General features: G+C 45.2%; 1 protein-coding gene across 1 annotated transcript; it reads left to right on the forward strand.

The window, feature by feature from the left end:
• Positions 1-7: 7 nt before the first annotated feature.
• NUP188 (nucleoporin 188) lies at positions 8-25,626 on the forward strand. Its single transcript, XM_038155950.1, has 44 exons — positions 8-112; positions 2,214-2,268; positions 2,863-2,936; positions 3,157-3,241; positions 3,857-3,937; positions 4,349-4,393; positions 4,963-5,055; positions 5,181-5,300; positions 5,698-5,909; positions 6,330-6,444; positions 6,667-6,867; positions 7,538-7,627; positions 8,272-8,337; positions 8,883-9,002; positions 9,444-9,570; positions 9,683-9,838; positions 10,194-10,320; positions 10,948-11,035; positions 11,112-11,188; positions 11,342-11,456; positions 11,805-11,925; positions 12,103-12,169; positions 12,584-12,712; positions 12,855-12,988; positions 13,505-13,611; positions 14,439-14,645; positions 15,091-15,260; positions 15,571-15,640; positions 16,246-16,313; positions 16,925-17,120; positions 17,616-17,693; positions 18,032-18,117; positions 18,607-18,752; positions 19,864-20,045; positions 20,407-20,607; positions 21,243-21,335; positions 21,469-21,627; positions 21,831-21,968; positions 22,361-22,435; positions 23,116-23,325; positions 23,982-24,113; positions 24,249-24,319; positions 24,493-24,622; positions 24,801-25,626. Exons 1-44 carry the CDS (start codon positions 87-89, stop codon positions 24,969-24,971), a joined length of 5,214 nt encoding a protein of 1,737 aa, XP_038011878.1. The 5' UTR covers positions 8-86; the 3' UTR covers positions 24,972-25,626.
• Positions 25,627-27,241: the final 1,615 nt, after the last annotated feature.

Raw genomic sequence — 27,241 nt, forward strand, 5'->3', positions numbered from 1 at the left:
TCCGGGGGGCGTGACTTGGACAGCACCACGTGACACCGGCGTGGTGGAGGGAGGCAGGCCCTGGGTCACGTGACAACGGAGCGAAGATGGCGGCGGGCGGGCTGAGCGCGAGGTGCGGGGCCGGGGCCGCTCGGGCGGAGGGAACGCGGGGGCAGCGTGGGGGAGGCCCCGGCTCTCGCTGCGGGCGGACCCCGCTCAGCGGGACCGAGGGCCGAGAGGGGCCGGCGGGGAGGGGGCGCAGCGCGGGGCCGGGAGGTTTTAACTGCGGCGGGGCGCGCGCCGGGCTGGCCCCGCCCCCGCCTCGCGCGCGCGGTGAGGCCCCGCCCCCCCGGCTGGGGGACCCTCAGGGACCCGCGGCTCGGAGAGCGAGCGCCGTGTGGAGCGGCTGCCGGCGCTCTGCGGTCATTTAGCGCTGTCGTGCTCCGTGAGGGCTGGGCAGCGCTCCGTGGCTGCCGGCGCTCTATGGTCATTTAGCGCTGTCGTGCGCCGTGAGGGCTGGGCAGCGCTCCGTGGCTGCCGGCGCTCTGTGGTCATTTAGCGCTGTCGTGCTCCGTGAGGGCTGGGCAGCGCTCCGTGGCTGCTGGCGCTCTATGGTCATTTAGCGCTGTCGTGCGCCGTGAGGGCTGGGCAGCGCTCCGTGGCTGCCGGCGCTCTATGGTCATTTAGCGCTGTCGTGCTCCGTGAGGGCTGGGCAGCGCTCCGAGGCTGCCGGCGCTTTGGCGGGGCCGGGGGCTCGCTCCGCGCTCCCTTCGCGGCGGTGCCCGGCGGACGCTCGGCTCTTCCCTGAGGCGAGGGGCGCGCCAGGGCCGGCTGCGCCTCCCGCGCGGCTCCTGCAGACGTGCACGTCAAAATACACACGTGGAAATGTGTAACGGAAGCGATTTAATGAATCCCGTGTTCAGTGAGCAGCTTAGTTCGGTGGTTTCGTTTCTCCAGAGCACGTTTTTTGTCATTTATTACAGCGCTTTTATGTTCTGGAGTTTCCCTAGTGTCTCATTTTTATTAAATTAATGACGGCACTGTTACTTGTGGTCGTATACAGAGAGCTTTCCTTCCTTAGTTGTCTTGGAGCCTTATTAATGAGGGGACAACAACCCCCGGTCTGTTTTATTCACAGAGGGGATTGTGAAGGAGTGAAAAGTAGGTGGGCTGGCGTTGCTGGGCTGGGGCTCAGATTTGACAATAAGTGAAAGAAACTGTGTTCAAGACAAATGAAGGCACTGATCTGACATGATCACCGAACCTGGGATTCACTGAATCACTTATTTCAATTTGCTGTTCAGTTCTTGGTAAATTCTGGGCCTTTGGGTGCTCTGTGTGGGCTGGAGGGGTTCATGGCAGAGAAGCGCACCCAGCCTTCGAGGAATGAGCAGGGAGGAATTATGCTGATGGGTGTGCTGGAAATAACAGGTGTTGTCATTCATTAAGTGTCACCACATGGCAGAAGTCACAGATGACTTTCACTGCCACAGCGAGTTATTTTAATAATGTTATTCTAAAAATAAGGCAATGAGTGTTCTTGTGTAGACAGTCTTTGTGTGGGGAATTGGGGTGTTTAAATCTTGATTTGTAATGTGTTTCTAGCAAATCACAGTTTATCTAAATGAAATACTCTTTTTGGCAAATATCTTTTCTTGGGGCTGTTGTAGGGAGACTTTTTGAATGCATGTGCCAGGGTCAGGGTGTGATCTGTAAATTCTTATAGTGCAGGTTGGCTTTTCTGCAGAGTTCTCATGAAGAAATGAGAAGCTGAGTGTAAATGTTCTGGTGTCTGTGTAAAGATGGTGCAGTTTTTCACTTCTTACAGTTTTATGCTCTGCTTAGAGTGGAGGATGAAACTGATGGAAAAACTTGTTTGAAGGAGAGCATTGAATGTAACAGAACACTGCTTTATGCTTCCGTTTTCTTCTTAGGAGCCTTAAATGTTCAGATAGCAAAATCAAATTGAGCCAGTAACCTGATACCAATGTGAAGCTTTGATGGGAATTCACAGGTCTTGCTGTGTCAGTTGTCACCCTCTCTGGATTTTTCCTTGGTTTTTCTGGGACATCTGAAGCTCATTAGCTAAAAGCTAATGTTCCTTAAATCATTTTTCTCACATTGCGGTGTCATTTGCTGCAAGTTAATTGCAGGTTTGAAGAGTGTAAGCTAAATGGAAGCCTGGAATAACATTAATCATTAAAATGCTCTCCACCTTTTCCTTGTGTTTGCAGGAGCAGCAGAGAATTATGGACAATTCTGCTGGGCAGATCAGCTTTAAGAGAACCAGTAAGTTCATTCCCTGCAGAGCAGGTTTGGCCATCACTTACTGGGCTCCATGGCCAAACATATCATTTGTACATCTCTTGGAATATTAGTGAAAATATTTTCTGCTGCTCTTCCTTCTTTTTCAGCATGATTTCTGTTCCCATACCTCTGCTGCTTGTTTATTCTTCCACTGCTCGTTTACAGCTGCTGCATGAGCTGCCTGGAGGGGTGTATGGAAAAGGTGGTTCCTTTTCTGGAGTGGCCCCAGTGCTGCTGCCTGCATTGCCCTGTGGTGTTCATGTGTGGTACAACTGCTGTCTTATTTTGAGGGCTGGAGCCTGTGCTTTCGAGAGTTTGCCCAGAGGTTGGGAATCCAAATGTCTCTAAACCCAGTCCAGTGCCTCCTTTTCCCCACTCTCCCTAGGAATAGGCAGTGCTGCTCACTGCCCTGCTTAGTTCTGCACCTGGATTCACTCTGAGCCACAGATACCTGGCTTGTGTTGTTCCTGCCTCTTTGTGGTGATGGGATTTCTTTGCTTTGCTGAAGTTTAACAAATGTAATCATTGGTAATGCACTTTGAGGAGTCTGTTCAGTGGTGTTTGGTTCTGTTTTAGGCCCAGATTGCTGCAGAGTTGAACAAGCACTGGCAGAGGCTGTTAGAGGGACTGTCATACTACAAACCACCAAGGTACAGTCACTGCCTGATTTTAGAAATGAATCTCTGATGTGGAATTTCCTAGTAAGTAAAGAAAGGTTACAGAATATTGTTTGAAATTTTGAAAGGTCACTGAGGAAGAAGCCAATGTTCAGTTTAAACTGATAGAGTGGAGAACTTTGAAATTATGCCTGTTTAATTTTTTCCTTGAGATTGCTGTGTTTTTAATGACTAAAATTTCTTTTCACTTTAGTACGACTTCAGCAGAAAAAATTAAAGCTGATAAAGATGTTGCTGCTCCACTAAAAGAATTGGGCCTGAGAGTCAGCAAGTTTTTGGTGAGTGAAGCTGCTCTTGGATTTTTTTTTATCCCTGGAATGCATTTTTATAGGATTCTGATACTGAAGTAACCTTTGTGATGTTGAGTAGAGAGAAACTTAAGGTCCTTTCAGTTCAAGGTAATCTAAAGGATGTTGAAGTCCATGTTGAGGCTCTAGGTTAAACTTCCAAAGTAACTTTGAGATGCTGTGGTTTTCCTGGTCCTCATCAGCAGCAGCCACCTGCTGTGGGTCTGAGTTGTGTTCTTCCAGGCCAACTGCTCAGCTAAAAAACTGATGTCCCTTAAATCACTTGCCTTGTTTGACAATCCTCTCACTTTACCTGCAAGGTTTCTTTAAGCCAGAAGTTCAGAGTTCAGTGGCTGGTGGTACCTTTATTTCCATGACTGATGCTCCTTTAGCTGAAGTTAAACTGCAGCTCGGTGACATTAAAGCTTGTGTATTTGGCTTTAAAAGAAGTGCTGATTAAAGCATCTGCTTGGTGCAAAAATATTCTTTTGGCATGTTATTTGTTTTGAAGATAAGAGCTGCCTGAGTATTTGGAGAGAATCTTAATCTTTAATGAATTCAGTTGCCTTTTATTAATTTCAGATCATTTATCTTTCTTTTGTTCAGGGTCTGGATGAAGAGCAGAGTGTGCAGTTGTTACAATCTTATCTTCAAGAGGATTACAGAGGAACAAGAGACTCCCTGAAGGTCCATAGCTCCCATTTATGTTCTATTTGCTCCATGTCTTTCCTTAATACCTGTTGTTTTTGATGCAGATGGTCACATGTGAATCCTAGTTCTGACTGAGAAGTGGCTTTGTAGCTTTTCTTCTCTGGAGCTGCATCCAGGCTTATCTCTTCCTTCTTGGATCTCTGCAGGAACTCAGCTCCTCTCTCTGTCACAGGAATACAGAAAAGCTACAGATCTGTGAATGAGAGTGGAGCTGAAAAATAAATGTGTAGTTCAAAATGAGTGTTCTGGCCTTGTGCTTTTGGAATCTGTCTTTCCAAATGAACCGGAAAGAAAAATTGTCTTTTATTTGTTTGTCTTTTTTGAACATAGATTTTGTCAGTAGGTATTTCTCCAGTAGCTGTTTTTTTGGTCATATTTTGTTTACAGACAGTTCTTCAGGACGAAAGGCAGAGTCAGGCTCTGATGCTGAAGGTTAGTAATTTCCATTTGTATTTTCTGTAGAAAAGATCTGTTGGCAGCAAACCTACTTTTTTTCAGTGGAAAATCTTGAAATAATTAAAGTATTCCTTCATATAAAGCATGGCTTTTAGAAAGTGCTTCTGAAATTGAGGGATGTGCACGTAGACTTGAAGAAGGTTAGTAATTGCTACAGAAATGAAATTTTAGGCTGGATATTAGGGAATTTAGCTGGGTAGATGTACACTGCCTTATTTTCCAAAGCTTGTAGGTTTGTGTGTCATGGCAAGATTGCTGATCGTTTCTGACAGAGGGTAATAGGGATGTCTTTTTGCCTTTCTTTTCCATCTTTTCTCATTTAACAGTGTAATTATAGACCTGTCGCTATGGCAGTGCTAGATTGAGTTCTTTAACGTTAATTAACTGTTGGTTATTTTCTCCAAATTCAGAGGTGCTCCGTTGAAATTCCATCTGTAGTAACTCTGTATTCCTGTGGGGAAGGCCTTGGCAGTGGTTGGGAGAGGGAGGTGGCAGGGAGTTGGACACTGTGCCAGGTTGGTATTGATGGCACTTTACATTCACAGCTGGCTGACTACTACTATGAGGAGAGGATCTGCATCCTGCGCTGCGTCCTCCACCTGCTCACCTACTTCCAGGACGAGAGACACCCTTACACCGTGAGTCCAGGACAGGATGCCATTGAAACAGGCTAAATATGGAGGCTGTGGGGTAGTTCCCTGCTTGTGCAAAAAGCCCACGAGTGTGCCTGTGAGAAGTTCATGGGCTTGTTTGTTTCTTTCAGGCACAGTACTTCCAGTGCGTTGAGAAGTTGGACAAGGAGCTCGTTCCGAATTACCGCAAGCAGTTTGAAGCGCTGTACAAAGCAGAAGCTCCCACATGGGAAACACATGGGAATCTCATGGTATTTTGTTTCTTACTACTATTTCTCAAACTTATAAAGTTGTTTTTTATATGTAGCATATTGGAAAATACATCTGTACGGATGCAGTTAAACAGGACATTTCTCCTGGTCCAAGAAACATAAAATTTGTTTTCTCTGTAACAGAACACACTTTCACTCAGGGACAGTTTCATGAAACTTACTGTTCCTTGTAATAAATCTGTGGAGAACACTGGGCCAGCGGAGCCATTTATGTGTAGTTGTTCATGATCTCTCTGGACCTAGAGTGGCTTTCCTTGCCATTGACACACTCACTGGCTGCACAAGCTGTTGAAATGCCTCCACACTTCTCAGCTGCTGACTGCTCTGGCTGCCCTGTGAGCTCTGACATGTGATGGTGGAACTTTCCTTCGTGCAGACAGAACGTCAGGTTTCCCGGTGGTTTGTGCAGTGCCTTCGGGAACAGTCCATGCTCCTGGAAGTCATCTTCCTCTACTATGCATACTTTGAAATGGCCCCTGAGGAGCTCCTGGCATTTGCAAAGATGTTCAAGGAGCAGGGATTTGGCACAAGACAAACCAACAGACATTTAGTAGATGAGAGCATGGATCACCTCGTGGATCGTATTGGGTAAGTGTTGTGTGTATTTGTGATGTGGGTACAGAGCAAAACAATTGTTTTTCTCAGGAAAAAATGCATTTATAATGAAGCCTTTGTTGTTCTGTGTGGGCCATGACTCGAAGGGGGAATGAGAATCCTGCCATACATCCTAGTAGCAGAGAGTTATAAAGGTGGAAAAGCTGTCTTCAAATTTCAGTGACCCTTTTTTGTCTGTTCAACCAGAAAGGATAGTTCTGAAGATTGTATTTTTTCTGTACCAGCATTTTAAGACAAAATTTGGATTATAAGCTATTCATTTTTTGTAATTTCTTATTGCTTCAAAGAAAGATGAACAAAGCAAACTAAAGGTTGCTTTTTGCCATCTATAGTTTAACAAAAAGCCTCACCTGAATTCTCAAATGTTTATTTTTATTCTTCTACTGCTTGTAGCTACTTTAGTGCTCTTATTCTGGTGGAAGGCATGGAAATTGACTCCCTCCATGAGCGCGCTTTGGATGACAGAACAGAGGAGCACAAGTTGGCCAACAATCAGCACATCCACCAGGTAAAACACTGGCAGAGGAACCAACCCTCCTCAAGCCCAACAATACAGAACTTACTGTGATTGCCCAGGCTGTGTCTGTAAACTTCTGGTCCTTGTGCTTGTTGGCCAGGTGTAGAAACTGGTATCCACATACCACGAGAAGGATACAGTCAGCTGTGTGCTTGTTGAGTATGAATTACTTTCAGATCTCAGTTATTTTGCTTTTGATTTGTGTCTGTGCAGGAGATGGACAATCAGCTGCTGCAGTTAGGGGATGTCTCACATCATGCTCCAGTGCTTTTGGCCTGGGCTCTGCTCCGTCACACCATAAACCCAGATGAGTCCACAAACATCATCAGGAGGATGGGCAGCACTGCAATCCAGCTGAATGTCTTCCAGTATCTGACAAAGCTGCTGCGATCCCTCAGCAGTGGGGGCAAGAATGTGAGTTTCTTCAATTGTACATGTAAGCTTTTGAAGGTCTAACTGCTCCTGATGTACAGCTGTGATGGGAAGCAGACGATTGAACCAATGTTCTTTTCAAACATGCAGTAAAGCATGTTCTATCATCTTAATCTTCTTTCAGTGAGGATCAGAAATCAAGTTGGAACAAAACAGATTGTTATGTCCAGAGAATTAAGTAAAGCAAGGAACTACATCTCTCTGGAGCAGAATAGACTCCGGTTAATCAGAGTTTTTGATTTGCCTCTATAAGTGTATTTGGATCTTGAGTATTGGGTGATTTAACTCTGCACTCTTCTCTGTGTAGGGCTTCATTAGAAAACATGGTGTACTAGGGTAAACTGCTTTGTAGACAGAAGCCAGTGAAAGCAAATCCTTTTGATCCCTAGAAATGTTGAGTGCTTTTTTATTTATTTTGATGCCTGCAAGGCATTTCTAGTGATAATGGTAATGGTAAGACTTTTCCTTTCAGTGAAATATTTCATGTTAATGTGGAGCTTAACTAATGACTGCTCCCTTTTTTGCTGCCCTTTTGCAGCAGGATACATTAAAAAGTCAGTTACTTGGTGTGTAAAGCAGACTGAGTAGAGTTACAGCGTGTTTGTAATTCATAATCTTTGCTATAACAGCCTTGTGTATTCTGCCTTTGCAGTGTACTGCCAGCACAGCTTGTATGTGTATTTATGGACTTCTTTCCTTTGTCCTGACGTCTTTGGAATTACATACGTTGGGCAATCAGCAGGTAAGCATGCAAGAGCCTTTGCATTTGTTACATAATTTAAAATTACCTGTCATAACTGATGCTAATTGCCTATTAAATTGTAATCCTGCATTTCAGACTGCAAATTTGAAAAGCTTTATGCAAAAATGCATAATTTATGCAAATGTGCTTTAAGCAAATTTGCTTTAAGCAAATTTGAAAGCTTTATGTGGCTTAGGGAGACCGAAATGAGTGATTTGCTGGTTTTCCTACTGCATTTACACCATGCAAATGTGGTAAACAGCTCTACAGACTGGCAGATTAGTAATGAAAGAGCACATCATGCATTTGCAGTCCTATGGATGTGAAACTAATTGGTGATCTGTTATTCCCAAAATAATGGAAATAATACCAACTCCATTTCTGAGTTGGACTGGACATTTTCCAGCCCTCTGCAGATATTGTGGACATGTTTGTTGTGGCCAGTTCATTCATGATGAGGAGCATGGCTTTAGGTTGTGGTCTGTGGGTGGGTGTGTTGGGTGTGTTTTGGCTACTGGAAGTAGTTACATCTTGGTGGGTAAAGATGGAAACTTAAATTCCAAAGATGTGGCAGAACCTGGTTGGGACAGAATCCTCCTGTGTAAAGTAGCTTTGATTTTTTTCCATCCTGTCTTCCTTTGCAGGATATAATTGATGCTGCATGTGAAGTTCTGGCAGCTTCCAGCATTCCTCAGCTCTTCTGGAAGACAGTGAGTGTGTTTGCAATTTGTTTGACCTACCTTGTTTATAACTATGACCTGATAAAGATTCCCTTTTAGGAAAGGAACAGGCTGGTTGTATTTAGTGAGTTGGTTTCTAGGAGGGCCTGAGGAGCAAATGTTCATTTGCATCTATCTTTGATTTACTTTTGCCCTTTCCTGCTTTTTAGGTACAGCCTTGGCTTTACACTTGAAAAGGATACTGGAAGGAGTTTTAATATAGGTGATAGTTGATAGCAGGGCTGGGGCTGCAAGGATTGAACTAACTGCTGGCAAAAGCATTGTGCTTATTTTTTGTTGTCACAGAATTAGGATGATGTGTAATGCCTTACAGTCTTACTTCTTGCCTTATACTTGCAGACTGCCTCATGCTTTAGTCTGTGCAAGTGTGATCTCCAGTCACTGGAGTGATACTGTTGTGCATGATTAATGTTAAATGTACAGCTTAAAATAGAACTGTAACCTTGTGCTATACTGAGACTCTTTTAGCTTTTCTTTTTAGTAATAAGACATTTGTTTTCTCTTTCCACCACCAGGAACCTACTGCAGGTCTGGGTATTATCCTGGACAGTGTTTGTGGGATGTTCCCCCATCTTCTCACTCCTCTCCTTCAGCTGCTCCAAGCCCTTGTGTCTGATAAATCTACTGCAAAAAAGGTACAGGATCTCTCTTGGTGTTTGGGAGATTATTTCTTTCGAGTCAGGGATGACATGCTCTGTGGTTCTTTCTTTCCATTGCATGTGTTTATCTCAATTGCAGTCTTAGATAGCAGACGTAAGCTTTTGTCTAAGAACAGTGGACATGGCTCCTTCAGAGTTGTGTGCTGTTGCAGGATGCTGTTTTCTTGCTTTTAGAAAACTTTTCAACTTTAATGGTTGAAAATAAAGATGCTAATTTTCAGGTGGTACTTACCTGATTCATTAGATGAGACTTGTCTGAACATGAGGGCTGTGTAATGTTTTGGTAGGGCTGATGTATTAGAAGGATATTGTTGTGCACCTCAAGTAAACTTGCCTGTTACTGGAAATGACCTGGTAGATAAATTTTTAAGAAGCTCTGGCTCTTTGGCTGTGTTGTTGAAGCTCTCTCTGATGCAGGTATACAGTTTCCTGGATAAAATGTCCTTCTATATTGAGCTGTACAAGCACAAGCCTCCAGATGTGATCTCCCATGAGGACGGCACGCTGTGGCGAAGACAGGCTCCAAAGCTCCTCTATCCTCTTGGTAAGGAAACTGCACTCACCTTTTCTTACTGAAATGCTTTGAGGAACTTTTACCTGGCTTCGTGCTCATGGTAAATTTGTGACTTTGTTTCACCTGCTTCTTCAATCTTTAGGACTAGGTCAAACAAATCTACGGATACCTCAGGGAACAGTGGGCCAAGTGATGCTGGATGATCGGGCTTATTTGGTACGCTGGGAGTATTCCTACAGCAGCTGGACTCTGTTCACCTGTGAGATTGAGATGCTGCTCCATGTTGTGTCAACAGCAGGTGAGACAGGCTGGGAGTGTAAAAGAGAATAAATCATTATTAATTGGTGTCAGTGTGAGGTTAGTAGTAGGATTGAACAGTTCTGAGTACATTTGGAAGAGCATGGAACACTTATTCAGAAACCTGATGGTGATCATTCTGTAAAACTCACTGCAAAAGGCCAAGAGCGTGTAGTGTAATGAGATACACTTTAGATAGGGGAAAAAATTGAGATAGATAAACAAATGTTTTTTGATATGGGAGATGGATGGTTTTGAGTCATGCAGATGTATGGTAAGATAAATGTGCATTGTTCCAGGCTTGATTACTGCTGAAGTGCAATTTTGTATTCTAATGTTTGGTTTTCTTTACCCAGATGTGATTCAGCATTGCCAGAGGGTCAAGCCCATAATTGATCTGGTTCATAAAGTCATCAGCACTGATGTATCAATAGCAGATTGTCTTCTGCCAATCACATCACGAATCTACATGCTCCTGCAGAGGTGAGTCCCTGACAGCAGAGGTACCTAAGCAGATGGAGTGACCTGAAGGATAGCTGATTACTTTTTTTGCCTAGAGCTTTACAGGATGTGTATCAGTGCTTGAATTCCCCAAGACTGGTGTTCAGCTCTCAAAACTATTCTGGTTACATATTGGTTAGTGTTTTGATACAGCAGAAATGGCCCCCTCTACTACTTCTTTCCTGAAAGATGTGCAATTTTATCCCTTTAAAGGTAATTTTGATAAGTAGCTATATTTACATGAAACAGGGATAAAACATAGCATTAGAGCAGTAACTCACAGGTTACTGAATTACGACAAAACAGTTGTAATTATTAATTCCTCCCAGAGTTAACTGCCTGGGAATTGATGTTCAGCTGTATAATTATTGTTTGCTGTGACAACCTGCTGTCTTGCCAGCCTTGCTCTGGCAGTGAATTGATCTGACTCAGGTGTGAGGGGGAGGTGGCAAGTCTAGACTGAAAGTGCTGACTCTGATGTCTGTATTTATCTGCTTAAATTTTATATGTGTGTACTTCAGTGAGAGGGAAAGAAGCTTTTTGATAAAAAAACAGACTAGACCACAGGTGGCAGTGCTTTTTTCCATGCATGCTGTTTCTCTTTTATAGGCTAACAACTGTAATCTCTCCCCCTGTGGATGTTATTGCTTCTTGTGTCAATTGCTTGACAGTCCTGGCTTCTCGGATGCCAGCCAAGGTGAGGAAAGGACCTGCTGGTGAGAACTACATTTACATGTAAATCAGAGGGAGTATCTGTACCTCTTCTCTTGCAGGTTTGGACTGACCTTCACCACACAGGGTTCTTGCCATTTGTTGCCAATCCACTGTCCAGTATGAATCACATGATTAGGTATTCATGTTCCCCACTCCATCTTTTTTTGCCTAACCAATTCATAACATGCAATAAGAACTTTTTGCCGGTGTGCAGTCTCTGCACCTGACATCTCTCACTCACGTCAGAATCCTGCTATTCATGTGATCAACTCTCTTGCTGGTTTCACAGTGCAGAGGGAATGAATGCTGGGGGCTATGGAAACCTATTGATGAGCATGGAACAGCCCCAAGGCGAGTACAGTGTTACCATCTCCTTCCTGAACCTGGTAACAACTCTTGTCCGGGTGAGTGCTTCTGGAGTGCTCTGCTGTGACACCAGCTCTGAGCTGTTATGATTGAGAAATGAAAGTGATCTCAGCCATGTCTGAGATCAGTCTCTTTGCAGCAGGGCTCTCTAAGTAATCTTTGCTTGACTCTCCCTACTGCACTGCTCTTTGTGCTTTCTCTGATGTGATTCTTACAAAAAAACCATTTTGATTTGTCTCAAATGACTACAAAAGACTAGAAATTGCTTGTAAATCTATGTTCCCGTGTTCCATGGTTTTCTCACACTTCAAAGACAATAAGAAGTATCTTCCTCCAAAAGTGTCTTTGTTCCCTTCCTGGTTAAATAACATTTCTGTTTCTCCTAGGGACAACTTGGTAGCACCCAGAGCCAAGGCCTGGTGCCCTGCATCGTGTTTGTTCTGAAGGAAATGTTACCAAATTACCACAAATGGAGATACAACTCTCATGGAGTGAGAGAGAAAATCGGTAAGGTTGTTAAAAGTTGGGTTATGAGGGGAACAGAATAAAAGGGATCACCTGCCTTCTTTTTTCTAGCAGCCATTTGGGATTTGCATTGTACATGTCCTGATACTGTTTTTGAAAATACTAGGAACGAGGCAGAAGTTTTCAAAAACTGAGTAGTCCATTTCATCTCTGTTTTAGGGTGCCTAATTCTGCAGCTGATCCATGCTATACTGAACTTATGCCCTGAAATGGATCCTCGCAGCAGGTAAGACAGGTGAGAGGTCTCACAGCTGCACTAGCCTGGATTACAGTGCAGGAATCACTGTAACTTTGTTTCAGTTTTTGAATTCAAAAGACTAGGAGGGAGTACATAGCTGTGTAGTGCTGGTTTCAGCTCTTTGCTGCATTATTGAGTATAGGAAGGGTAGCAGAAGATTAGGGACAGAGCAAATCGGGTTGGTTTCTAGAACTTCTGCTGAAAAAAAGGAAAAGAGAACATAGATTTCTTGGGACAGACTGCCATGCACTTTCCTATTTGGTGTACTCTGGTGAAAGTAGCAGGGAGAGTAAAGGAAGGGGGTGTAGAAATGAGGAGGTTACTTTGTGGTAGTATTTTAAGTGCAATGTGGCAAAATGCCTCAAGTGCTACTGGTGACACTGTCCTTTGTTTGTGTCACAGCAATGCCCCCAGCCTGCAGTCCTTGTGCATCTTCAGCCTGGCCAACACGGAGGCGGGGCAAGCTGTCATCAACATCATGGGAATTGGGGTGGACACCATTGACATGGTAATGGCTTCCCAGTCCAGCAGGTGAGTGGGGTGTGGCTGTTTGTGTGCTGGCTCCGAGTGAGAATGTCTAGTAACTCTGATGGAGTTTCTTCTGTGAATGTTGTGCAAATAATAAAGGTTGGTTGTGAGCACAGTTCCTTATTTGGTTTCTCTTTGGCCGCAGTGATGAGTCCCAAGGCCAAGGCCAGCTGCTGATCCAGACAGTTAAGCTGGCGTTCTCCGTTACCAACAACGTCATCCGGCTGAAGCCCCCGTCCAGCGTGGTGTCTCCCCTGGAGCAGGCACTCACTCAGCATGGTGGGTACTGCTCCCTGGGGCAGCCTGGGAGCTGTGCTTCAGGGTCATCTGCAAATGCCACTGTGTGTCTCATCACAAACACTGGTTAAGGTTTCCAGGTTACAAAAAGTGGTTGCTACTGATAGGAGAATGCCTCTTCTTCCTCCTCTAAGGCATTCTTTCCCTCTGGGACAGCTTTTAAAGGATTAATCAAACATGGCTTATTGTTTGCCATCAAACATGGCTTATCAGTGGTTGCTACTGATAGGAGAATGCCTCTTCTTCCTCCTCTAAGGCATTCTTCCCCTCTGGGACAGCTTTTAAAGGATTGATCAAACATGGCTTATTGTTTGCTGCTTTGTAATGAGATTATTGTAATTACAGAATATACTAAATCAGTTTCTGTTAATGCCTCTGGTTGGACCCATACGATGTTCTTACCAACTTAGTTCTCATCTTCTGCTGTGTAAATCATTATTTGGTAAATAGTTACATCTTGTTGTTTCTTCTCTTTGATTTTATTTGTGTTCTCTCCAGGTGCTCATGGAAACAACCTTATTGCTGTCTTGGCCAAATACATCTACCACAAGCATGACCCTGCACTTCCACGCCTGGCCATCCAGCTGCTCAAACGACTGGCTACAGTAAGACAAGACACACATCAGTGCTCCTTTGCTTCTCCCCTTGTGACTGATTCCACCACTGACATTTTTTCAAATAGTCTCCTCAGGTGTTTTTGTGTCAGGGAGCTTAGTACAAGTCAGTTGAAGCAGGGTGGTCTGATGGCACCTAAGACAGAGCACATGAAAAATCATCCAAAGGATCCTTTAGTTTTCTGATGTGATCTGCTGTTTCAGAAGTCACTCAGCACTCACTGAGAGGCATCCCATGAGTGTTTTTTTTTTTTCTGCAAAGTATTTGCACCTCCAGTTCTTCTCTTCCCAATTTTTGAGCAGCTTTCTCTAGTCACACTCTTTAATACAATTCCTAGACCTTCCTACCTGGAATTGTACCATCCTACTGAGAAGAGTATCCTGTTTAAGTTTTTATAGGGACCTTTCAACTTTTAGACTTCTGGACTTGATAAAGGTAGACTTTAAACTTAGGAAGCCTTTTGCACTTACTCTTTTTGTCTGCTAAACATCAGAATATTTGTAGCTTTCTAAAAGCATATAAATCCAGATATTGGCTTATTTATTTCAACAAATGTGATTCCAAACCAGTTTTTTCCTTTGTCTTTTCTATTTCTTTTGTAACCTTTGAGAAGTAGGTGAGGATAGAGTAAAATTGCTCAAGAGGAGAGTTTGGATCACTTGTCACGTTTCTTCCTGCTTAATGACAGCCTACTTTGATAGGTTCATAGATTCAATATGAAGTATTTTTGAGTTTCAATGCAGTCACCTTTTATGTAGAATTGAGCATTGTGTACAGCATGTTTGTTTTTCCCTCTGGTGTTTGTTTCCATGGGCAGGTTGCTCCCATGTCCGTGTACGCCTGCCTGGGCAGCGATGCTGCCGCCATCCGCGACGCCTTCCTCACCCACCTGCAGAGCAAGATCGAGGACATGCGCATCAAGGTCATGATCCTGGAGTTCCTCACAGTGGCAGTGGAGACACAACCTGGGCTCATTGAGCTGTTCCTGAACTTGGAAGTGAAGGATAGCAGTGATGGGTCAAAGGTACAGCAGTAGATACTTGGCCGAGGACTCACAGGCATTTTTTTGTGTGTGTTACAGCACTGGATGCTAAAATCTGATAGTTCTTCCTTGTAACCTGATGTGCTTAATGTAAAGATAAAGGCAGGTTGTGCTTAATGTAAAGATAAAGGCAGGTTGTGCTTGTATGTAATGGATGTGGTGCTATCCCAGTTTCACTTTTCCCTGTAACCAAAGAGACACTTTTCCCAGTATTTCAAGGCAGATACTGAGTTAGGAACAGAACATCTACTAAGATCAAGGGTGCCTGTGACCTGCTCTCTTCACTCCACGTGCTGTTCTTTAAGTGACCTTAAAACACTCATTCATGACACTCTGGCAGTGAGAAAGATAAAGATTTGTGGACAGTGGATACAAATGGACAATATAGTTCTCCAGCATTATAACCTCTTGTCTCCTCTTGCTTTAGGAATTCAGCTTGGGGGAGTGGAGTTGCCTCCAAGTGGTGTTAGAGCTGATCGACTCCAAACAGCAGGAGAGGTACTGGTGCCCTCCCCTCCTGCACCGCGCTGCCATCGCCTTCCTGCACGCGCTGTGGCAGGACCGTCGTGACAGCGCCATGCTCGTGCTGAGGACAAAGTGAGTTGGTGTTCCTCGACAAGGCATTTTCCTTCCTCTTTTCCAGAACGCTCTTTCTGTGGTTTATCAGACTTTTCAGGGACATTTGTATCTTAGTGTGCGATGAGGGTACGCAGTATGTGGGCTTTGAGTGTGGAAGATGAGAAGCCTCAGTGTGTCAGAAGCAAATATATTTCTGTTTCTTTTATATAAAGCTAAATAAACTTGCATTACCAAAGCATATTTTCTACAAAGTTTGGGGCACTCAAATTGCTGCTAGGCACGTGGCGTGGGGGAGATAACTGATCATACTTTTGTTTATGTCTTTTAGGCCAAAGTTTTGGGAAAATTTAACTAATCCCCTCTTTGGGACCCTTCCTCCGCCTTCCGAATCATCAGAGGTGAGTTACATCCAAACCAAATGAAGGGATTTATGTACTCCTCAGAAAAGGTTTCTAAGTGATGTGTGTGGCCATTCCCTCTGCTTACAGCTTCTGAAAGGGAGCTGTGACCAAGTGGGTTAAACATAGGCAGAAGATGAAGTGAATGCTGTCTGGCTCTTCAGAGACTGGGCAGCCATGAGCTGCCTTTTGAAATTCTCTGCTATTTATTCACATATAAAACAAAAATAGCTTTGTGGCAGCTGTGGTAACACTCACTGGAGAAGGTGTGCTTCTGAAGTGTATCCATAATGTGGGCTCAGGCTGACTGATATCACGGAGGAATTGATTAAGTTCTTGTTCTTCCTTTCTGTGCGAGTTTCTTCCTTCATTCTGAAAGCCCTGTGCTCTCACTGAAGAGTTCAGACTCTGAGTACAGTATTCTGCCCCTATTGTCACCAGTCTGTGGTCAAAATGGCATAAGTATTGCTATTGTGGGAGAAGTCTCTTGCAGAACTGGAGTATCAGCCATCCCAAGTGGATGGGTAGGGATCATTTCACTTACCCTGTAGAGCTCAGATTTTGATTTTTTTCCCCCCTTGGGTTTTTTTTTTTTGTCTTCATAGCTCAGTGTCTTGGATACCTGTGCCTTAATAATGAAAATCATCTGCTTGGAGATCTACTATGTTGTCAAGTGAGTCTTTGGTAGTCTGTCCTTCACCCCTGTAGTTTTTAGTTATCTGAACTGTGTGTGTTAACTCTTGATACACCATATGGGCTTTGATGGGCAAAGCATATGTAATCCAGTGAAAACCTGGGGGTCATTCATGAACACATGACAAACATTCATTTGAGATTCTTGCAATCACTAATTGCAGAAAGATATTACCATTCTTCTGCAGCCTTTAGGTGAGAGTGTATCAGTATTTTCCTTGTATCCTAAAATAAGAATATACCGTATTTATTAAAGCTAATTGTCAACTAAGCTGAGTAAACCTGTAGTGATGGAATCACATTTAGTGGCTTTCTCCCACCTGATTTGTTTTCCTAAAGGTAACAGCTGTTTCATACATTGAAAAGTCAGAATTAACCAAAATCTGTTTCAAAAAAATTATAGATTTTCTTCAGGGATCATGTTTTTCCTTCATATTTGATGCAAAAAGTGGGATTCCCTGCACAGGTCAAATATGTGGAATAACCCTCACTTGCAAGCTGTGTCCTTGGCTTTCCTCCTTGAATCTCAGAAGAGGAATATTTTCCGACCCGAGAATAAATGAAGATAACTTCTCCTCTTGATTTGGCCAGGGGCTCACTGGATCAGTCCCTGAAGGACACGCTGAAGAGCTTCTCCAGCAAGAAGCGCTTCGCCTACTGGTCCGAGTACGTGAAGTCGCTGGCGCAGCACGTGGCAGAGACTGAGGGCAGCAGCTGCGCCTCTGTCACCGAGTACCAAATGCTCATCTCAGCCTGGAGGATGCTGCTCATCATCTCCACCAGCCATGTAAGGGCTGTCTCTTATCCTGCATGAGAGGCTGAAGTGAGCATTTTGAGTAGTACAATGTCAGCAGCTTCCTAGGGCCAGCTAAGCAGAATTCACTGGTTTTTTCTTTCAGTTTTGTTGTGTGTGTGAGCACAGTACAGGTTGGCATGAGCATGGTGCAAGGGGTTAGAGTGGGTGTTTTGCTGTTTGATCAAAATGAGCATATTGTCCTCTCAGCAGAGGAGAGAGGTAGTAAATAATTTTTAGAGGATTTCTAAGTAATTCTGCAATCCTGACGAGCTTTTCCTGTGTTGAGGGAGGCAGGGATACACCATTAAGCAATTAGTCATTACCAGCTTCTCCTCAGTGATAATGTAGGACTAAAGTGATTTCTCTAAAACTCAGCAGTTATAATATTGTTGGATTCCTAAAGTAACAAAACAGTAAACTGATTTTAGGCTGCTTAAAAGATGAACCTTTTGTTGTGCTGATTGATCTTTATCTTTGTTAATTTAGGCTGATATCATGCATCTGACTGATTCAGCAGTTCATCAGGAGTTGTTTCTGGATGTGCTAAATGGCACCAGGGTTTTGGTAGGTGTTGCTTCCTGTCAGTTCTTTCATTTCCTAATTGCTTATCTTCTTTGCACTATTCCTACAGATGCTTGTAATCTTAGGGTTTTTTAGATCCTGTGAAATGGGCTGAAACAGAGTCTCTCTCTCTCCATGAACTGATGATCTTCTTAAATCTTTATTTTGTATGTGTCATTCTTGTCATCACTAAATGACCCTGTGAGGGTCCTGGCCCTGGTCCCCTCAGCTCTGCTGAAGAACAAACTTGGTCATTTGGTGCTGGTGCTTGGGCTGAGCATTTCTGAAGTGTTTCTACCTGTGACTGTTCCAGCTGTAACTCTCACTGTACTTCTCCTTAGCTCCAGGTTCCCATGTCAGTGCCCTGTCTGCAGCTGGGGTCTATGCTCTGTACCCTCCTTCTGATCCTGCTCAAGCAGTGGAAAAGGTAGGTATTTTGTTTGGATATTTTTTAGTCACTGCTAGAAATAAAAACTTTGGAGGTCATGTTTAAATAAAACTTCGGGAGATTATGTTGAAGTGTTTTGCTCTAGTGATCTGGGGAGAAAACTGAAGCCTTATCATTGCATTCTCTTTTGGGATGTCAAATGTCTCTTGGTTGTTGCTGAAATTGTGAGATATCTCTGGTAGCAGTACAGCTAATTTGGTTTCCTGCTTGCTGGTGAAAAGTAGCAAAAGAGTTTTTGTGATAGCTAGTCCTGCTTTCTCACTCTGATTCTCACAATGAAAGGAAAATGCATTCTCTCATTCTGTGGAATGTCTTTAGTGAGATCCAGGTGGTGACTTAAACTTTACTTTGAGGAACTGCTTTTGTTTTTAGGGATCATATAACTTATGATCCACACAGCTCATTCAAGCCAGTCTATTTATTGAGGGATCTTGTCTAATCTGAAGAGCTCTCCCTTTTTGTTGTCAGCGAGTTGAGCTCTGTGGATAAAATCATAAACTCCTTGACGCAGATTCTGGAGGGAGTACTACAGGCAGATCAGCAGATGATGGAGAAAACCAAAGCCAAAGTGTTCTCAGCTCTTATCACTGTTCTGCAAATGAAGGAGATGAAAGGTGAGGTGGTGCATGTGCAGGTGTCGAGGTGCCAGGGCTGAACACACCTTACACCCAGCATGTCATGTGCAAGATAAACACGTGGTGCTGGTAGTAGTGCAGGGTGCTGAATGTAGTCACCAGCCTGTGGGACTTCTCTCCTTTTTTCTTCCCTTCTTTAGCTTGTTTTGGAAAAAGGTGAGGTTGACCATTCATTCACTGTGTGTTCATGTCTTCCCTTCTCTTTCCCTGACAATAACCTCTGTTTGATCAGTTTAGTTCCTGTGTGTTTTTGGAGACAGCTCAGTGGATGTGTAAGTCAGGCTCTCTCAGGGTGACTGTCGAGCTTAGATTCTGACATGGATTTCTAATTAGAGATAACAAAAGTCCCAAACACAAGAAAGGGTACATTTTGTTACAAACCATAGGAACCAGTCTGGTCACTACTCCTGTCCCTTGTGGGGCGTCTGGCAGTGCAGTGGCACTTGAAGGCCCTCAGTGAAATCTGGGCAGTATTTCTCTGTGCAACACATACAAAGGCAAGTGTGATGAAAAGCGTGTCAGGTTACTTGTCTGTGTTCCTTGCCCCACTGCTTTGGCTCTGCAAACCTGTACAGTTTGAAAAATAAATAGAAAGTGGAGGGTTGGTTTGATTTTAATTGTTTTCTTTGCTGTTGAATTTGAGTTTCTAGTCATGCTGGTAAAAGGTGGGACAATTGATTTTAGTGCTTTTGATAAGAATGTAGTATTTATATGGATTCACAGACTGTGGACTGCACCCAATCTGCATAGGCTGATACCAGCAGCTGGAGCAGTGGGTAGGAATTGCTGTGGTGGAATAATCTGTCCATAGTAGTGCTTGATTTGTGTTTTGACATGCCATGAGTTTATGTGACTTTGTATGGCAAAAACTGCATGGTTTTGTTATTGAGATTAATGTAATCCCTTAATATATCCTCCTAGATGTAGACAGCTAACTTAGGCACAGCTGCTCACATTGTTTTGTAGGTTTTGAAAGGAGAACAGGATAAATACTAATTCCAGGAAATGTGGCTCAGTGATGTTACCAGTTAAAGTGGAAAGCTGAGAACAAGGACTGTGTGTTGACTGGTGTCTGTTGTGTGTGTCACAGTGAATGACATCCCCCAGTACCCCCAGCTGGTGCTGAGTGTGTGTGAGACTCTCCAGGATGAGGTCATTGCCCTTTTGGACCAGACTCGGCACAGCCTGACCTTGGGGGATGCTGCAGATGACAAGGACAGCATGGAGACTGACGATGCCTCCCGAGTGAAGCACAAGGACCAGCGAGACGGGGTAAGGACTGTTCATCTGCTGCAGCCTTGTCTCTTCTCTAGACAAAAGTTTCATGATGCTTGGAACAACTTTCCTTTGTAGCCTGCTGCCTTCAGAGGAAGTTTCAGCAGCTCCTATTTCAGAATTACTTGGTGTTTTCTTGGCTCACATCAGTCTGGGAAGTTGGCTGTTGCTGCCTCTTCTAAAAACATTTTCATGAGTGGTTATACAGCCAAGAGGTGTACAGACTATAGTGTGAGGGATACCAGGAGCCTTCATTTGTGATTCTGAGAATGATTGAACTTCAGGTTGTGTTAGTAAATGCTTTTGATATTTTTCTTGGTACAGCCCTGTACCTACCTACCTTTCCTTGTCACTGCAGGTGTGTGTTCTGGGTTTGCACCTGGCTAAGGAGCTCTGTGAAGTAGATGAAGATGGAGACTACTGGCTGCAGATTACTAGGAAAGTCCCTGTGCTTCCTACCATCTTTGCTGCACTGGAGATCAGCCTGAGAGTTAAACAAAACCTTCACTTCACAGAGGCCTCGTTACATTTGCTGCTGACCTTAGCAAGGACTCAGCAGGTGAGGGATGCAGAGAAGCGAGAGTACATAGCTGTACACAAAAAAAGTCTGTCTCATTTTTTATCTCATTATCCTGTCTGTGATGCAGCTGAACAATGAGCTGCAGATAAAGGGGTATTTTTTGGAGATTGGCAAGCAGCAGGTCCTGTATGTACACCTGCTTAGTGTGCCTTGTTCTCCATCGTGGGATGTTTGGGGAAAAGCTGAGCCAGCCAGGCAGACCTGTCATTTAGAGCAGGCACTTTCTCTGAATGGATTCTGCAATGCTAACACCCCCTAATTAAACCAGCATTGAGTGTTGGAACCTGCTTCTTCATTAGTTTTAATAAAGTGTTAGTTACCTATTTCAGATTCGACTTGTGTGGGGCTTTAGGTGAAAACAAGGTTGTTCCAAAGCCCTTTGCAAAGATTATGTCCATATCAGAGCAGGGGATAATTGGGAATTTTGAGTACAGTCATGCAGGTTCAGTTTTCCTTTTCTTGATGTTGAACTTCTAACAACACAGAGGTGTGTGTAGATGAAAGTTCTGTAAAAGGGTGGCGACAGTGCAAAGGACAGAAATATCTACTGAGCACAAGTCTCTTGAGTCTCAGAGAGCAGAGGCACAGATTCCAGCAGCAGTCTGTTCTTGCAGGGAGCAGCAGCAATGGCTGGAGCTGGTGTCACCCAGAGTGTCTGCCTGCCCCTCCTGAGCGTGTACCAGCTCAGCACAAATGGAGCCATTCAGGTGGGTGCTGCTTCCTTCATTCCAGCTGGGGATGCACCCAGAGAGCTTCCCGTGCCCTCACAGACTGTGGCTGGAGGCTGCCAGAGTGGTGTGGAGGGAAAATAGTCACTTCTTTTTGTATTGATTTGTTCAGACATCTGCTTCATCGCGGAAGTCCCTGGATGCCCCCTCCTGGCCCGGGGTCTATCGCCTCTCCATGTCCCTGATGGAACGTCTTCTCAAGACACTGAGATACAACTTCCTGACAGAAGCACTGGACTTCGTGGGTGTCCATCAAGAGAGGATCCTTCAGGTATGTCACAAGCTGCCTCTGTGCTTCACTTGGCTCCTCTGTGCCAACAGCAGTGGAAATGAGTCAGAAAGGGCAGATGCATTGAAAAGTCACTGCTGCCTTGGGAAGGGTTACAGTGGAAATAGCTGTGAGAGGAGGATGGGATGTCAGCCCATCTGTCCCTTGTCTGTCATGGCCCTGATTTACTTCTCTCTCCTCCCCAGTGCCTGAATGCAGTACGGACCGTGCAGAGCTTGGCCTGTCTGGAAGAGGCTGATCACACTGTTGGCTTCATTCTTCAGCTCTCAAATTTCACAAAGGAGTGGCATTTCCACCTGCCACAGCTTATGAGGGACATGCAGGTAGGAATCAGGATAATACGTTGCCTTGGAGTGCAGGGATTTGGTTGTCTGAAGAGAAAATGGCACAAAATCACTTTGTTATTAGCACTCCTTGAATGGGAATTACAGCTGAGGTTATTTACTTGCCCATTCTGTCAGTACCTTGTCTCGAGTAAGGAAATATCTGTTGGGAGAGAGGGAAGTGGTAGCTTGGTAAAGTAAATTGGGGAATTCAGTGGCTTATTTTCAGTTCTTAGTGCCAGGTGATTTCAAGAAAATACTGGGAAATGAAGAGACTACGTGGATCCTTATGGTCACAGTGCTATGTTTGGATTTTCTAGCTTAAGGCAGTGGCAGTGAATAGACAGGGTTTGAGCTTTTCTGAGATTTCTCCCTGACTTTATTTCTTTCAGGTGAATCTGTGTTACCTGTGCCAGGCCTGTACCTCCCTCCTGCACAGCCGTAAAATGCTCCAGCACTACCTGCAGGTGAGGATCCTACACCAAACTTTACCATGCTCTCTGTCAGAAGGGAGCATTATTCATTATAAAGGGTCTTGGATATTGAATGGATTATTGATAATCCTCGTGGTGATTATTGACACCCATCAACAGTTGGGATTTGCATTTCTTCACAGCAAAAAAACCCCAAAAACATGTGCAGAGAGTAGTCTGGAGTCTGAAAATCTTTGGACTGTGTAAAGGCAGTCCTAGATAACCAGCAGCCTGTGCTGAATGGCCTGTTGTTATAAAGAGGCTGCATTGCTGTAGGACTCGGGAGTGCCATTAGTTAAGCCACTGTTGGCCTTGTGTCCTTAATTTGATTTAATTTGTTAAAGGGAGATAGTTCTCATTCTTGGGACATCTTCAGATGCACGAGGTGGAGATGATGCTTTGCTGCTGCAGAGTTCCTTCAGCGTGGCTCAGGCTTGGTGTGTTGGTCATTGTTTTTCCTGAGTGTGGAATCCAAACAGCCTCTGCAGCTGCCTCCCTGCAATGCAGTGTCTCCCCAGCCCACGCCAACTGTAGGTTCTCAGCAAGTGACACACTTTGGGTGCCTTATTTCCTCATTCTCTTTGTTCACAGCACTTTTTTTTTTCTTCAAACATTTGTCTTAGTGCAAAATAATCCTCTCTGTATTCACGACTTTCTCTTTTCTTTCTCCACAGACAAAAAACGGCGACTCCCTTCCATCCAGCGTGACTCCCCGAGTGCAGCGTAACCCTCAGGCCTCCTCCAAGCACCCCAGCCCCGAGTCAGAGGCAGCAGAGCAGAAGGCCCTGCTCACAGTGCAGTACAGCCTCCTCAAAATCCTCAGCAAGTCTCTCGCCGCCCTGCGCCATTTCACCCCTGATGTCTGCCAGATCCTCCTGGATCAGGTGGGTGCTCCGAAGGGGGGTTTCCAGCACTTCCAGGGATATTCTGGATGTGTGTGTCCTGCTTGATACAGTGACCCCACTGTGTATCTGTCTGCTGCTCTGCATAGAGCAGGAAGGCAGGAGACAAGGAATTTGCCTTGGGAATCAGGCACTGCACAGCGTGAAGACTTGGCTGAGCTTTTGTGTGATCTGCACGAGGCTGCGTATGTGTGACCTTATGGAGCAGACTATAACCCAGTTGGTTTGTACCTTCAGGATACCATTCTACAGGAAAAATGCTCTTGTCGTGCTCCCGTGGTGGTGTGACCCAATGCCTGGTCTCCAGGTTCAGAAAAGGAAGGTTTAATCCTTTATTCTGGCAGTGTCCTGCTGCTAAGTGTTGGGTAGGCAACATCCTCCTGTGCCTCTGGGAGCAGCCAGTACTTTGGTGTGCCAGTGATGGCAGCTGTGTGAGGAGAGCCCTGGGGTCTGATCCAGTGCAGTGCTGTGCAGGACACTTCACTGCTCCAAGCTGCACACCTGAGACTCGGGAAATAATCACAGTGCTTCTATTTCTCCATATAAGAAGCATGATAAGGGACTGGGTATTCCTGTTCCTATGGCAACACCATCCTCATGGCCTCCTGGGTCTCACTCCTCTTTCTGTTCCTCCACAGTCACTGGACCTTGCTGAGTACAACGTGCTCTTTGTCTTGAGTTTCACCACGCCAGCCTTTGATTCGGACGTTGCACCTTCCTTTGGGACCCTCCTTGCCACAGTCAACGTGGCCCTGAACATGCTGGGAGAGGTACTGGCCCTTTGTGTGTCTGGGAGCACGGCAGCTGCAGTGATCCCAGAGTGCTCCTTCAGATGAGACTCTGAAGAGCATGAGCAGTTCTTTGCTATCTCCTGTCTCTAATGCCTGTCTTTTTTTCCCTCGAAGATGGATAAGAAGAAAGAACCTTTCCCTCAGGCTGCAGGGCTGAATATGCAAGAGGGAACCAAAACCCTCAAGTAAGTTTCTAGTTACTCGATGTAGTTACAGCCAAGCAGCAGTCCGAGCTCCTCAGATCAGAACTGAAGTTTAGAGGCATTTGTGTGTCTTTGTACATCCCTTAACTTTTTGACCTGGAAACCAGAGTGTGATGACCTTTTTGGCTCCTACTGATTCGTGCTTCCTTGCACAGGTCTCTGCTCATGTTTACAATGGAGAACTGTTTCTACCTGCTCATCTCCCAGGCCGTTCGGTACCTGCGGGACCCGGCCGTGCACCCCCGGGACAAGCAGCGGATGAAGCAGGAGCTCAGCTCGGAGCTGGTGAGCACCTCGAGCTGTCCTCTCACTGCTCAGTGTGTCTTGTCTGTGGCTGCCCATTTCCCAGCATGGCTGAACAGCCCCGGGCTGCTCGTGTGCCACATTCCTGTGCCACGGCAGGGCTGGGGGAGGGAGGGGAGGTGCTGGAACCTTCTTGACTTGTTGCGCTCTTGAATTTCAGAGTACGCTGCTCTCCAGCCTGTCCCGGTACTTCCGCCGGGGGGGTCCCTCTTCACCTGCCAGCGGGGTCCTTCCCTCTCCCCAAGGGAAGTCTGCCTCCAAGCTGGGTCCAGAGGGGCAGGAGCCCTTGTTTCAGCTGGTGCAGGCCTTTGTCCGACACGTGCAGAGATAGATCCCATCCTGGCCCTGCCTCCCTTGTCAGGACCTGCGGAACAATTCACATCCACCACAGAAAGCATCACCTTTGGCAGAGCTGTAATGAGGACTGGGAAGGGAGGGAGGCCACGTGTGGGCAGTGGTGTCACCTGAGCAGCGAGATCCCACGGAACTCTTGCCACCCAGGAGCAGAGTGAATGTAAGGAGAGCCCAGCTGGCTCTCATGAGCAGCCCACGTGCACAGTCTGCTCTCCCTGTCTGCCAGAGCATCCTGGCTGGGTACAAGCACTGAACAGTCAAAACCTTTATTTTTATAGCTTGTACCTCAGCTGGGGAAGCTGTGGAGATGCTTTCTGCCGGGCATTAACTCTGCTCCTAACACAAGGTGCAATCTGCATCTCCTGCGTGGAGTCCAGCTAAGGCACACCCAAGGGATCAGCCAGCAATTCAGAGACCATCTTTCTACTGCTATTTTTGTACTGAATGGTTCAAGGCACGATGGTGTATGTGTGCTCACGCCTTCCCTGCACCCTGCAGTCTGTGTGTTGTGTGTGTTTCTGAAGAGCAAGGCCTCACTTAAGGTTTTTACGTCAAAATTCCATTGCTCCAGTCTTGCAGTTTTTTGTAACTGTGCCCTATTTATACTGATATTAAAACCTTTATAGACAGCAGCTGTGTTCATGGCTTTGTGTTGGACACAGCAGCACCAGTTCTGCAGTGTCTGGGTGGTAGTTCTGCTGAGCTGAAATCCCAGCTAATGTTGTGACTTCTAGGTGACAATCCAGAGACTGTCTGAAATGATTGTAATTAGAGCCTGATTCCCTGGGTTCCCCACACCCACTCCCTTTCTCTTACTCTCCTGCTGGGGAACTCGTAGGAGGTTTGAAAGGAGCAGCACTACAAAATACTCCTCAGGGATGATTCCCCTGCACATGGTGGGGGCCCTGCACAGGAATCCCTGGCTGCACAGTGGAGGTGCATCATGTGCTGCAGCTCTACATCAACAAACTCTTTATGCTTCTGAGGCTCAGTGTGTAGTAATGACCATAAGAGAAAGTCAGTGATTATTGCTTAAAATACAGCCTGAAATCCAGACTGACTTATCTAAGCTAAGAAATCAAATTTCAGTGTAGCTGTGAGCTAATAACCTTCTGGTTCTTTCCTAAATAGACACTTGATTGCTTTACCAGCCAGAACCTTTTTAATTTCAATGGTTTTAAGAGACTAGAGCTAGAAAATGAGATTATCTTGCTTTGAGGTTGTTTGGGGTTTTTTACCTTACAAGCTTAAGTGCTGGCAGTATCCTGGCACATTTCTTTGATCTGGTGTCATGTGCCCTGAGGGCTTTGGAGAGATTTGGACTGGCTGGAGTAAGGTCTTAAAGTAGAAGGGAGAGGGGCTTGTGAGATGGTGTGACAGTCTAAACCCAGTGGTGTTTTGATGAGGCTGCCTGTAACCAGAATCACTTTGTGCCATGGGGAACTGGGTGTGACCAGGGAGCGCTGAAGGTGAACAATGGATGAGGGCTGCCAAGGGCAGGAGAAGCAAAGCTGGACTCTGGTCCATCTGAGCAAGTTCAGTTACAGCAGAGGCTGTCACTTGACAGCTGTGGTTGGGATCTTTCCTTTTTCCTTCCTTTCCTTTTGGCCTTGGAAGTTGCAGTGTGCTCATCACTGTATTGGTGTTCAACAAGAATGGATTCTTCTAGATGTTTATTCAAGCACCAGAGTGAGTTGGTGGTGCTTGGCAGGAGCCCTTGGTGCCAGACAGCAAAAGCAGTGGGAGCTGCTGGTTCCATGTGTTTAGAGCTGCAGCAGCATTTCAGTCTTGAGTTGCACCTGTCCCTGTCCCTGTCCCGCAGGCACAGAGGGGAGCCAGCCAAGGGGGCTCCCCTGCCATCTGCAAAGAAGCAGCACAATTGTCACCTTGTCAAGAGTCAGGAGTAGCAATAGATGTTCCATGTGCTTTTTTTCCTACTGCAGAGGGAACAGAGTGCTGGTGCCAGGAAGAGAATTCCTTCAGGCTGCTCTGAGGGAAGAGACCATTTTCTGCTTCATTAAGCTGCTGCTGCTTTAATGGACCAAGGAGAGGAATAACAGGGGAACAGGGATATCACTGGCCCGAGGGAAAGTATACATGCTGGAAGGGAAATAGGCAGGAGTAGATCTCTAATAGATCAGGACTATGAGAGTGGTAGTCCTGGCAGTTTTAAAACTAACTAGAACAGCAACATCATTTGATTTCCCTGTTCTCTTTAATTAGAACAGCCAAGCTTTATTGCTGCAT

This window comes from Motacilla alba, chromosome 17 (genome assembly GCF_015832195.1).
Source record: "Motacilla alba alba isolate MOTALB_02 chromosome 17, Motacilla_alba_V1.0_pri, whole genome shotgun sequence".
In the NCBI taxonomy this organism is placed as follows: domain Eukaryota; kingdom Metazoa; phylum Chordata; class Aves; order Passeriformes; family Motacillidae; genus Motacilla; species Motacilla alba.